At 39.5% G+C, this 12,854-nt stretch overlaps 1 protein-coding gene across 2 annotated transcripts in view; it reads right to left on the reverse strand.

Moving 5' to 3' along the window:
• SLC9A7 (solute carrier family 9 member A7) overlaps window positions 1–12,854 on the reverse strand; it is a 146,558-nt gene that overhangs the window by 71,369 nt on the left and 62,335 nt on the right. For both annotated transcript variants that reach the window (XM_059910091.1, XM_059910090.1), the window contains exons 2-3: window positions 5,434–5,633; window positions 3,621–3,698 (exon numbers count right to left, since the gene is read on the reverse strand). In XM_059910091.1, the coding sequence (XP_059766074.1) occupies window positions 3,621–3,698; window positions 5,434–5,633 (278 nt within the window). The remainder of the gene's footprint in view (window positions 1–3,620; window positions 3,699–5,433; window positions 5,634–12,854) is intronic.

Raw genomic sequence — 12,854 nt, forward strand, 5'->3', positions numbered from 1 at the left:
GGGAGGTGTCTAGTGGAATCCTGTATCTTTCATCATCTTCTTATTTGGCCTTAACAGTTCACAGTCACGTGTGGTTCACATGGCCATGACTGGTTCAGTCTCTCCCTTCTTTTCCCTTTCCATTATAGAATGGCAAAAAGAAACAAAAGGAGATGACATGCCCTGGTAAAGCCTTTGAGAATATAAACCTAAAACAGATCAGGATGAGAAGGTTTGTATTCAATGAAAATCCACCTGGCATCCCAATTCCTAGTTGTACCATTCTAAGCCTTACATTCCTACTCCTTGGGAAACCTTATCATTGCCCATTCCCCTGACAAATTTGAACATGGTGTGTGTGTGTATGTGTGTGTGTATTGGGGGAAATTCACAAAACATGAAAGCTTCTATAGGTGAATTCTTTCCCTGCCAATGCCCTCTAAGCAAACTGAGTGGTAGCACAAAATCAAAGCTAAGGCCATGGTACATTTTTCAAGTTAGAAAAAAGAAGGTCCATGTCTGAATGACAACTACATGTACATAGGTCAAAGGGTATGAATCTGTTTACATACCAGAGGTTAAATGGTGAAACACTTACTACACATTTAATTGGGAACATTTAATCAGAGATGGCAACCACATAAGTACCAACTATTTAGGTGCCTGATTAAAAAGGAAAGAGACTAAACTAAGAGCTAATAATAACCTTTAAGACTAGCATTTCAAAAACAACTTAAATTGGTTAACTGGCAAAGCCTGTTATTTGTTTTTCTTCTGAGAAAATGAAGCTGACAAAGGGAAGGCTCTGCAAACACTAAGGTTTTTTTTTAGCCATTAGAGTGGCTTTCACAACCAATGGTTTGGTTTCATTTTAAAGCAACTATGACATTGATTATACATTAAGATTACTTATTTAAAATACCAAATTATTCATCACCCATTTGATCTTAAGAGCAGCTCCCAAACTCTTTATTTAGATAAAGAATAACATTATTTATGCCTGTAAGATCATCTACCATTTGTTACATGTCAATAGCTGACATATAGATTCAGATTACTTTGGCAACCTCATAAATAAGTCAGAAAAAGGATACTTTTTTGGTACAGAAAACCTATATCTGGAAAGAATGCAACACAGAGGAACAACCCTAGGTCCTCCAGTCAGACAGACAGGCATAACCTTGACTCAGTCCTGCACCACCTACATAACCTCAAACGTCACTTAATCGTTCTCAATTTGGCTTCATCATCAGTAAAATGCAGGACATTCTCTACATGTCTGTGACTGTCCAGATGTGCGTTGGGCTGGTGTGCAGAAACACAGCCTCCTGCTCCTCAAGCATCCATTGTGGAGAGGGGACTTAAGTTCCATCCCTCCTCCCTTGAAGGTGATGCAGTAAGAAGGGGCCATGTGATCTCTGAAGGGGGAGATTGGCTTGACCCTGACTTGTAGCCTTGACTCTCTTACGAAAAGTGGGGGAGTGCTCTTGCTCCTATGGCCTCCATGCTATGAGCAAAAGAGGCAGCCTTTGGCAGGCCCAGCAATTTCTAGGATCTCTCCATTTCAGCCTCCCTATCTGTGACTGTGACCGACTTGGTGGCTAAAGGGCATCTGTCTTCAATTCATGAGGTCGGCAGTAAGGAGTCCCATTACCAAGGGCTAAACTATATCATCCAAGATGCGTCACCAGGGACTTTGGGTCATAATTGATCATTCAGTTGCCAGTTAGCTCCTTGTGTCTGTTTATAAATGAGTTGGAAACCTGGGGGAGAGGGGTGTGAGGTTATCTACCACCCTCACATTCTTAGAGTTTCTGTGATGATCAGAAATAATGTATGTAAAAACCGAAATAAAGGATATATGCAAAGTTCTTTATATCATATGCTCCATAAATAACTATATTTGTGTGGGTTGTGAAGAGTTTAAAAACCTTCTGAAAACTGAAGAGTTGCTTTGACAGAAGAACCAGCCTGATGGGCAGGTACCCTCTCATAAAATGAGTTGGGACTGTTCCCTCCTCTATGTTCTGAAAGATTTTGTGTAGGACTCATTATTTCTTCCTTAAATGCTAGATAGAATTCACCAGTGAAGCCATCTGGGCTTATATAAAGGTTTTTAACTATGAACTCTGTTTATTTCATTAATATAGGGCTGTTGAAGTTTTCCATCTCTTCTTGGGTCAGTTTTGGTAATTTGTGCCTTTCGAGAAATTTGTCTATTTCACCTGGGTTGTCAAATTTATTGGTACAAAGTTGTTCATATTATTCTCTTATTGTCCTTTTAATGTATGAAGGGTCTATACTGATGTCCCCTCTCTCATTCCTGATATAGGTAATTTGTTTCTTTCCTCTTTTTTTTACCTTGATTGATCTATCTAGAGGTTTATCAACTTTGAAGGCATTCTCTACGTCCTAAGGATGTTACTGAGTTTTATTGGCAGCCAAGATCTCTCTTCTCGAGGCTCACTGAAAAGGTTTCCTTTAGTCCCCTTTCAGAAAGACAGCTGAAACAAGGTCCTTGGCTGTTATCTGAAGTAGGCTTTTTTGGAGGCTAAATTTTCACAGAATAGTCCCACAATGGGGAGGAAGGGAGCCACTCACAGTATTTATAAAGGTATTTGGTATTTTAAATATCTAGGGGCTTAGGCCCAACCTTGCTGCTGAACACAATGACCCTCCCTCAATAATGATAGATTTTTTTTAAACTTTTTACTTTGGAGTAATTATAGATTTACAGAAGCTGCAAAAATAGTGCAGAGAGGTCCCATGGTACCTTCACACATTTTCCTCCACTGGTTATATCTCACATAATTGTAGTGCAATATCAAAACCAGGAAACTGACATTGGTACAATGTGTGTGCATAGTTCTATGTCATTTTATCACATGTGTAGATTCTTGTAACCACCACTGCAATCAAGATGCAGAACTGTTCCACTGCCATGAAGATTTCCCTCATGCTACCCACTTTATAGTCACAGCCACCCCCTCCCCTTCTCATCCCCACCATCCCTAACCCCTGGCAACCAATAATTTGTTCTCCATCCCTATAATTTTGTCATTTCTAGAATGCTATATAAATGAAACCATATAGTATGTGACCTTTTGAGACTGGATTTTTTTCACTCAGCATAATGCCTTTGAGATCCATCCAGGCTGTTTTGTGTATCAATAGTTTGTTCCATTTTATTGCTGAGTAGTATCCATGGTATGGATGCTTGTTTAACCATTCACCTATTGTAGGACATTTTGTTTGTTTCCAGTTTGGGGCTATTACAAATAAAGTTGTTATGAACAACCATGTACAGTTTTTTGTATAAACAGAAGTTTTCATTTCTCTGGGATAAATCCTCAGAAATAAAATCGCTGGGTCATATGGTAATTTCAACTTTAGTTTTATAAGAAACTGCAAACATGTTTTCCAGAGTGGCCATACCATTTTACATTCCCACCAGCAATGGATGAGAGTTCCAGACTTTAAAACAGAAATGAGTCACTGATGATGAGTCAACTGTAGTCTCTTGAGTGGGTACAGAACACAGTAATAAGCAATCTGAGAGAAGGAAAAAAACTAGAATATTGTGCAGGAAAATTAAAGCAGAGATTCCCATGCTTTAAGAAATACTGGCAAAAATTCCTTACCTTCTTTAAACTATATCCAGCATGGAAAATAATTGGAGGCAGCAGAATGTTGAAAAAGACCTCTGGATCAAATGTTACCTAAACGTTTAAAAAGAAAAAAAGCCAATTTTTTGTTGAATACCAATTGGTGCCATAATATTTGCTTAATATTTTAAGCCACTGACTAATGTTTGAATATTTAAAACAAATGACATCAATGTGAAAAAATCACAGACTCAGCACAGTAGAGAAGCCACAGCTCCCATGAGCACTGGCCTGTTCTTCTCCACACGGCACTTCTGCCTTCTACTCTTGGTGTGTTGTTGAATATGTATTAAGACACAACAATTCAGTGCAATTTTGAGAACTCACAGAAAGCTTCTGGTCAATGTTCTTCAACAAGAAATGAAAACATCTTGATTTTTATCAAACCTTTATAAAGGTTCAACTACAATAAAAGATGCAGTCATGATTCTTTATTAATTTCCTGTATCCTACCACATAATGATTTATAGACATAATCTTACTGAATTTAAGTCTCTTTTGAGTGACCAGCCATTTGTGATACGTAATGTGGACTAGATCAAAGTCTCCAGTGGTGCTAGTGATTTCCTGAATATCAACATAAGTTCATCAACTCTAAGGGGACTAAAACTACCTGTAGGCAATCAGGGAAATCACTCTGAAACTATCAACAAAGCCCTATCACATCCAGAAAAGAATTAAACATTCTACAAAGCCTCCTAACCTTTTTAAAGGTTTGTTCACGTTGGTAGATTAACTGGCTCTTATTTCAATTAATTATTTGAAATCTCCATTCTAATTATTAAATGTAAATAGTCATTAGTGTGGTATTACACTGGGTATCTTTCTCAGTTGCATTTAATTTCACAAATGTTTATGGAAATCCCATGCATTCTTATGAAGGGTTGAGAGCCAAGAGTTCACTAGGACTCGTCCTTAGGGACAGAGAGGAGATGGGCATGTTGAACGCTCCAGGTTGAGAATAATTTTCTTTAAGGATTATGGCAGATCCTGAGAACAATAATAATTTAATTTTTGGAGCACAGGCTACACTCTTTGACTGCAAGCCTTCACATATTAAAGGGGTCTCCCACAACTTGGATCCCCAGACTTTATATGGAAGCCCTCCTGCTGATAAGCCCGGGTGTATAAGGTACTAGAATGTATGTGGATAAATACAGATCTTGTGCTTATTCTGGAAATCACCCAAGTGAAGTGAAGAGATATATAATCCCTTTTCCTGTGGAGTATTTTAGCTACCCCCAACATTAAATGAAAAACAACATGTGTACTCAAATTCTAAGACAACAAGAGATTTTTCCTCTGAAGAGTCATTAAGCCTTTGGCATCAATCACCAATGAGAGTGGGAAACTCAATAAATGTTTGTAGAATATGGTAAAATAACCACGAATAAGTAAGAATAACACTTCTGAACACTGATTATTAACAAGCTAAAAGAAAAATAAGAAACCGATCTTAATTTAAGAAAGAAACAATCTCATCCCTAAACCATAACGAGAGTAAGAGACATAATCAAAAAGAGATGGGAGTTGGAGAGAGGAGCTGAGTGGGATGTACGAACCCACTGCACCATTGGTGGCCCACATCAGTCTGACAAAGTTAAAAGGCCCAAGTTCAAATCTGGTTCCTTCTCCTCATCACAGTCCAAAAGCTTCCTAGCCAAACTGACAGCCAGGAATGTTACTGATGTTCCAGGAGTGTGAAAAGATTTCTGTTCACAAAGTTGAGACAGAATCGGAAAATCAAAAACCACGTCAGGACCAAAGTGGCTGAGTGGCCCGAGCTCACCTTCCTCAGCATGTCGTTCTGCTCTACACTGTTGACCTTGCCAGGGCTGATTTCTCCTTTCAGGGTGTATTCGAAGAACTTCCCACTGACATTCACTAATAAGGTGCTGAAGGCCCTGTCTTCCTGAGTGCAGCTGAGTGACTTGTCGTGACCACTGGTGGCAGTGGTGCCGTACCTCAGGATCACCCCGACGATGAGCCCTGAAACACAGTGGAAGAAAACATCAGGCCTGTGGAAGGACACAGAGAGCGTGGGAACAATGGCAACGACTAAGAAACTCTGAAGTAATCTTAGAGACCAGGTAGATGATGTGTATTTTAGGGACAACTACACAGTCCTTCAAAAGGGTTAAGAATCCATCTATTCTGGCTTGAGTCCCTCAGCCACCGAGAGGACAAGGTAGGACAGTACCTTTCGGGATTATGACAGTACTCCGAGTACTCTGAACCACTGAGCATGTCTCATTTCTCAGGTTTTTGCTGGAGGAAGATGGGGTGATAAGAGGCAAAGTTTTTTTCTGCCTAGCACAGCGCAAAGCAGAACCACTGAGCTCTTTGATTTGCACCAGCAGCATCCCTCAGGCCATCCGCCAGCGAGGACAAGGCCTCGGGAATTTCTAGTTGTTACAAATGCAATTTGTTTTGCCACACACTAGAGGAAGGGAAAAAAAGAAAAGAAATGCTTTTGCTGAGGTCATTTCAAGTATTGGGTATCATGGAGAAAATAATTACATCCCTTAGGGAGCTAAACAGCACAGTGCCAATTTTCGCAGTCATGATTCAGGGACTGGACAGCTGGCTTCTTGGGGCTATGCCATTGACACAGCTAGCATAATTAGCTGCAAGTCTTTCCGTCTCATTCTGTTCTTAGCAGGGTTTTCCCTTTAGGAGGAAAAAACCAGCAAAATTGGGTGTAAGCATTTAATTCCATGAGTTATGAAGAAATGTTGCTCCCCTGGTCCTGGACATGAGTCACATGCCCAAGTAAAAGTGAGTGAAATGTGGAAAAAAAAGAAAACATAAATAACCACCAGACACTTTCCACAATTCTCTCTTAGGTGGAAAACTTCAGACTTCTCTCTATATTCAGTTCTTTGCTAGCAATATTAAGAGAGAGAATGGTAAAATGCTCCCCCGTCTCATTTTGCCATTAATGGAGAAAGTTATATGAGAAAAAGAAAGAAAATGTTTATTATATCCTATGTATAATGTTCTACAATGTCTCTTATCACCAAGACATATGAGAACTCACAAGACATTGTTGAAGAACAAATGATATATAAAATCCAGAAAGATATAGTTTTTTAAGCCAAACTCTGTGCTCTGTGTCTGTATTGCTTTATTATTGTTGTGGTGGTTGTTGTTGTTAAAGACCTGTACTAACATACTTGAACTTTGTTGACTTTTGTGAAAAAATAAAGTTGTAAAATTTTACTACAAATTAAAAATGAGGTTCTTGATAATCTCAATTTGAGAGCTTGGTCTCTGCCCTCTGGAAGGTACACACATGGTTTACATTTGGCAGCCAATCAAATAGACTGGGGTCCTGAGCAGCCTCTTTTTCTGGCTTGGCTGTGCCAACTCTCAGGGAAATTTGTCATACGAGGTGCCCATAAGGGGCCTTTGTCATCCTCACCTTCGTTGTGTCAACCTGTACAACAAAGGTCCTTTACTCTCTTAGACTATTTTGGGGAGTAAACTTTCTAGATCTTGTGAAGGCTGCATCCTTTGCACTCTCTTGTGGGGACGCCTCTAGCGTGTTATTGATTTGTGTCACTATTATCATATATCTCATCAAGGGCCAGACGATGGATCCTTTAAATTGGGGAAACGTCGAAATTGGTGAATTTTTAGAGTGCTCTCATAAACAGCCATTTTATTGGTACCTATGAAAAAACAAATTAGAAGGTGGTTAAAAAAAAATAGCTAACCTAAGAACTCCCTCAGTTTAAAACAAAACAAAACAAAAAAACCAGTTTGGGAAGCCTCATTTGTGGTCTCAACCTACCCTCAATGGGTCTTACAGATGCTAACGAACAGGAGATTAATTGTTAGTTAGGTTGATTAACAGGAAGATAAGAACCTGAGAGAAAGTCTATAGATTTCTTTCCAAAAAGGTGAAAATTTTAAAGGGACTCGTCCCAAAAGGATAAAAATCTTTAGATGGTTATTAAGAAATGGGATAAATAAAACAGATGTTAATGGGATTAAAACAAAAGGTTTTGATACAACACTACCTAAGGTTGGATGGGCCAAAGGGACCCCCTATGGTCCCCAACATTAAAGGGCCCCAAACAAGTCCACTCCGTTTACCCCAGTTAAATATATATATGCTTTTTACCCAACTGTAACCCAATTTTTACCCAATGTGTAACCAGGCCTCTTGACAAAATTAATGATGGCTAAACATCTTGAGATAGTAGGTCATACATTTAACTCTATATAGAATTAACTGTAATAGTGCAACTCTAGATGTGGGAAGAAGCAACAAGGGAAAACATCCCCTGGATCATAACAGACTAGTAAAACAGAAGATCCAGAGAATTTTAGGTTATTAACAGGGCCTAATCCAAAATTTAGCACACTGAGTGGCCTATCAACACAATCCTCATCTGACCTAGGAATGAGCCTTCTTAGCACCTTGGGACAAATTGGTCAAGAAATGCTTCCCAAACCTTGGTCTAATTTACGACCAAGAGGAGGCGCTGTGGAAAAAAAAATGTTGCCTGCCATTCCAGTAAACAAAGAATATTGCCGGCCATCAGCTGCCAATGTAACCACACCTCCCAACCCAAGGTGTGCCCTGGGGAGAATTCAGATGGAGAAAAACATGATATGCACATAGATAGTTAAAATGCATATCAAAGGAATAATTTCAATGAGCCAGACTCTTGCATCTTCGCAGACATAGAAAAGTGCTAAATTCATTAACTTGACAGGGCTGGTTTTTGTGATTAGCGGTAATCTTTTGATGTTCGACTACACATTTGGGTTTTTTTTCCTGCAAAAACTCCTATATATCCTGGCTCCTCCCTTACCTCTTTGGAACAGATCCTCCGAGCTATCTGAGAGGCTGTTTCCTGGGCTGTATAGTACTCAGTAAGGTCCCTGAATAAAACACGGTTTTCTTCAGTTAACAGTGTCTTCATCAGGAAACCAAAATAAGTCATTTACAAAAGGCTATCCTTTCTCCCAAATCAATAGCTGCTTTACATAATTCACTGTTTCTTTTCTGTACTAGCCTCATTATTTGCAGAGCTAACTAAAAAAATAAACCACAATAGCACAGGGTCTTCACAATGACAACTATTCTAACAATAGAGGAGTTGTGATACTGTGATTTATAATAAGAAATATATATTTGGTCTTTGTCCCAGTTTCCTGGTACAGAGCTCCTAAAACCCCCGGAATCTCTGAAGTGCTAAGTGTCTTTTTGTATGCTAATGAGATGACTGGTGGCTGGGGGTTCCTGGATTAGCCTCAGAATGAGGGCTGGTTGCCAGGGGAACCAACCGGGTGATTAGAGAGTTGGAACTTTTTAAATTATTTATTTATTTATTTAGGCTGCGCAGGGTCTTCATTGTGGCATGTGGGATCTTTTTAGTTGCGGCATGAGGACTTCCTAGTTGCGGCATGCAGACTCTTAGTTGTGGCATGCGAACTCTTAGTTGCAGCATGTATGCGGGATCTAGTTCCCCAACCAGGGATCGAACCTGAGCCCCCTGCACTGGGAGCACGGAGTCTTACCCACTGGATGACCAGGGAAGTCCCGAGAGTTGGAACTTTTAATTCCACCCCACCCCCTGACCTCCATGCAGGGAAGAGGAGCTAGAGGTTAAGTGGATCACTAATGGCCAATGATTTAATTAATCATACCTATGTAATGAAGCCTCAATAAAAATCCCCAAAGTACACAGGTTCAGAGAGGTTCTGGGTTGGTGCACACGTGGAGCACCAGAGAGGGTAGCTCACCTGAAGAGGGCATGGAAGCTCCATGTCCCTTTCCACATACCTTACCTTATACATCTCTTCCATCTGGCGGTTCCTGAGTTATATCCTTTGATAATAAACCAGTAATATAGTAAGTAAATGGGCTTCCTGAGTTCTTTGAGCTATTTTAGCAAATGATCAAAGCTAAGGAGGGGAACATGAGAACCTCTGATTTATAGCCAGTTGGTCAGAAGTTCAGGTGATAACCTGGACTTGTGACTAACCTCTGAAGTGAGAGGGGCAGGGGTCTTAATGAGGCCTGTGGGATCTGATGCTATTTCCAAGTAGATAGTGTCAGAGTTGAGTTAAATTGTGGGATACTCAGTCGGTATCCACTAGAGAGCTGGAGAATTGCTTTGGTGTGAGAAAACTCCCACACGTGTGGTCAAAGAAATGTCCAGTGAGAGTACTGAGAGCAGAAGGGAAACAGGAGATTTTTCCTTACAGGAGGCTTTTATTTGCAGACAAATTCCTCAACTACAGGAAATACCCTCGCAGTCTCTCTCCGTAATCATCACCATCATACCTAGAACCATTATTAGATGACGAACATTAAAAATAATAATACATACTTATAAAATCTTTCCCTCCCTACCCGGGTCCAATGTGCCCATGCTAAAGATGTGATGGAGACAGTGAAGGTGATGTTGCTGCCCCCTTGTGTTACAATATGGCAACAAAGCCCCCTCACAGCAAAGATACAGGTTAAAACGTCCTGATTGATAGTTTTGACCAAAAATATACCAAGCAACAGGATTTGCTGCTAATTCAAGGTAGAGTTTGAGTAGCTCCTCAGACATTTAGATTCATATTTATTACCACTGTAGCCCATGGCACAAAAGGACAGTCATTGCTATATTAAGTTCACGTGTGGCATCTTCCACTTCAAGAAAAAATAAGACATTAGGACTGCAGAGGGGTATTTTAGTGAGAATATGACAAAGACTTGGAAAAAACATGAATGGCACATTTTCATCTTCTAGATGTGGAAGACATCCTCTGACAGGGAACTATAAAGAGGTCATAACTACAAGGAATTAGAATTTGACATTAGGTATTTTTCAAAGCTCAGAAACTTCAGTATTCCCCAAAAAATGATGGAGAGCAATAGAGGCATTAAGGACTTACTTGATCAACATCATAGTGTTCCAGATTACAAAGAGCAATCATCTACTGTGTGTGGGCCAGAAAAATATCACATGTCAGCTGATGAAAAGAGACTCACTGATTTCACAGGTATATGACTAATGCTAGGAAAGAATTCAGTTTTGAACTTTTACAGAAAGCAAATATACATGAAATTCCTTTGACATCTGATGTGGCTTAAAGCAACATGGTGAACTCCAAAGGTGCAAAACTTCAAGACTTTTTCAGTAGAAAAAACTCAAGACTGTTTCAACTTTTGAGTATGAAAAAACTCCTGTATTTGCATATTGTGCTGATGGTATACAACTGCCAACTTTTCTAATGTTTAAAAGAAACACATAGGGCTTCCCTGGTGGTGCAGCGGTTGAGAATCTGCCTGCCAATGCAGGGGACACGGGTTTGAGCCCTGGTCTGGGAAGATCCCACATGCCGCGGAGCAACTAGGCCCGTGAGCCACAATTGCTGAGCCTGCGCGTCTGGAGCCTGTGCTCCGCAACAAGAGAGGCCGCGATAGTGAGAGGCCCGCGCACCGCGATGAAGAGTGGCCCCCGCTTGCCACAACTAGAGGAAGCCCTCGCACAGAAACAAAGACCCAACACAGCCAAAAATAAATAAATAAATTTAAAAAAAAAAAGAAACACATAACCAAAAAAAGAACCCTATATACAATTTATGCATGTGCCCATTGGTGGTATGAGGAAGGAACTTAATTATGGACAAAGCATGGTTCAAAAATGCTATGAGGCCATTAAAGGAACTAGCCCCCACTAGTCTGGTGCCAGTTTTTGTGACTCAGGTTGTTGGGAAGACAGTTGAACAAATCGACACTCAGCTGTAATTCTAGACAGCTATCCACCTGCTGCAATATTTAAATGTCTCTATTAATAAGCCTTTGTTAAGGAGTTGGGAACAGGTGCATGGATGTACTATTCTCTAACGAGACTCCACCTTCCCTTATATGAGCTACTGGGAGCAGATGATCATCAGTCCGGTTTGGCCACCGCTATGGGGATTTTTACAGCACTGCGGGAGTTGTTCTGAGTTCTAAAGTTTCATCTGAAATTCTGAGAAAAGAAAGCGTCCCATTCCACATCCCATTACACAGTGTTGGAAGAGAGTGATAACTATTTCTAATTGAGCGAATAAAGAGAATGCAATGGATGCCAGCAGTGACAATGATTTTTCAGGTTTGGGGGTCATTTAAGCGACTCTGGTTTTAAGAATGTATGTTACAGCCTTTTCAATATCCTCTTCTACTTGTTCTATTACTTATTATGCAGCTGTGCTATTCATTGATATATTCGTTTCAAGGAGAATTCATTTAAAATATTTTTGTTACTTGTTTTGAATATGTAATGAAATACTTTTTAAAAACAATTTTATTGAGGTACAATTTACATACCATAAAATTCCCCGTTTTAAGTGTACAATTCAATGATTTTATTATATTCGCAGAGTTGTGCAATTATCACAATCTAATTTGGAACATTTCCTTTTGCAGTCACTCTCTGTTTCCCACTCCCAGCCCCAGGCAACTGATCTATTTTCTGTCTCTATAGATTTGCCTTTTCTGGACATTTCATATAAATGGAATCATACAATATGTACTCTTTTGTGTCTGGCTTCTTTGTCTTAGCATACTGTTTTCAAGGCTCACCCAGTGTGGAAGAAAGGTATTAGTACTTCATTACTTTTTATTGTTGAATAGTATTCCATTGTATGGATATACCATATTTTGTTTATCCATTCACCAGTTGATGAGCATGTGCATTGGTTCCACTTTTCTGCTATTATGAATAATGAACATTTGCATACAAGTCTGTATGGACATATGTTTTCATTTCTCTAGAGTTGAAACCTAGGAGCAGAACTGCTGTGTCATATGGTAAATCTATGTTTACTACTTTAAGAACTGTCCAACTGTTTTCCATTTGGGAAACTGTATACCATTTTATACAATTTATATCCCCACCAGCAAAGTATGAGAGTTACAGTTTGTTTACATGCTCTACAACACTTGTTATTGTCTCTTGATTGTATCTATTTTAGAGAGTGTTAAGTGATATCTCACTGTAGTTTTAATTTGCATTTCCCTAATGCCTAATGATGTCAAGCATACTTTTATGTGCTTATGAATCATTTGTATATCTTCTTTGGTGAAATGTCCATTAATTCAAATCTTTTGCCATGTTTAAATTGGACTGTCTTATTGAATTGTAAGAGATCTTGATGTATTCTGATACAAGTTCCTTATTGAATATATGATTTGAAAATATTTTCTTCCAG

This window comes from Balaenoptera ricei, chromosome X, assembly GCF_028023285.1.
Source record: "Balaenoptera ricei isolate mBalRic1 chromosome X, mBalRic1.hap2, whole genome shotgun sequence".
Taxonomy (NCBI): Eukaryota; Metazoa; Chordata; class Mammalia; order Artiodactyla; family Balaenopteridae; genus Balaenoptera; species Balaenoptera ricei.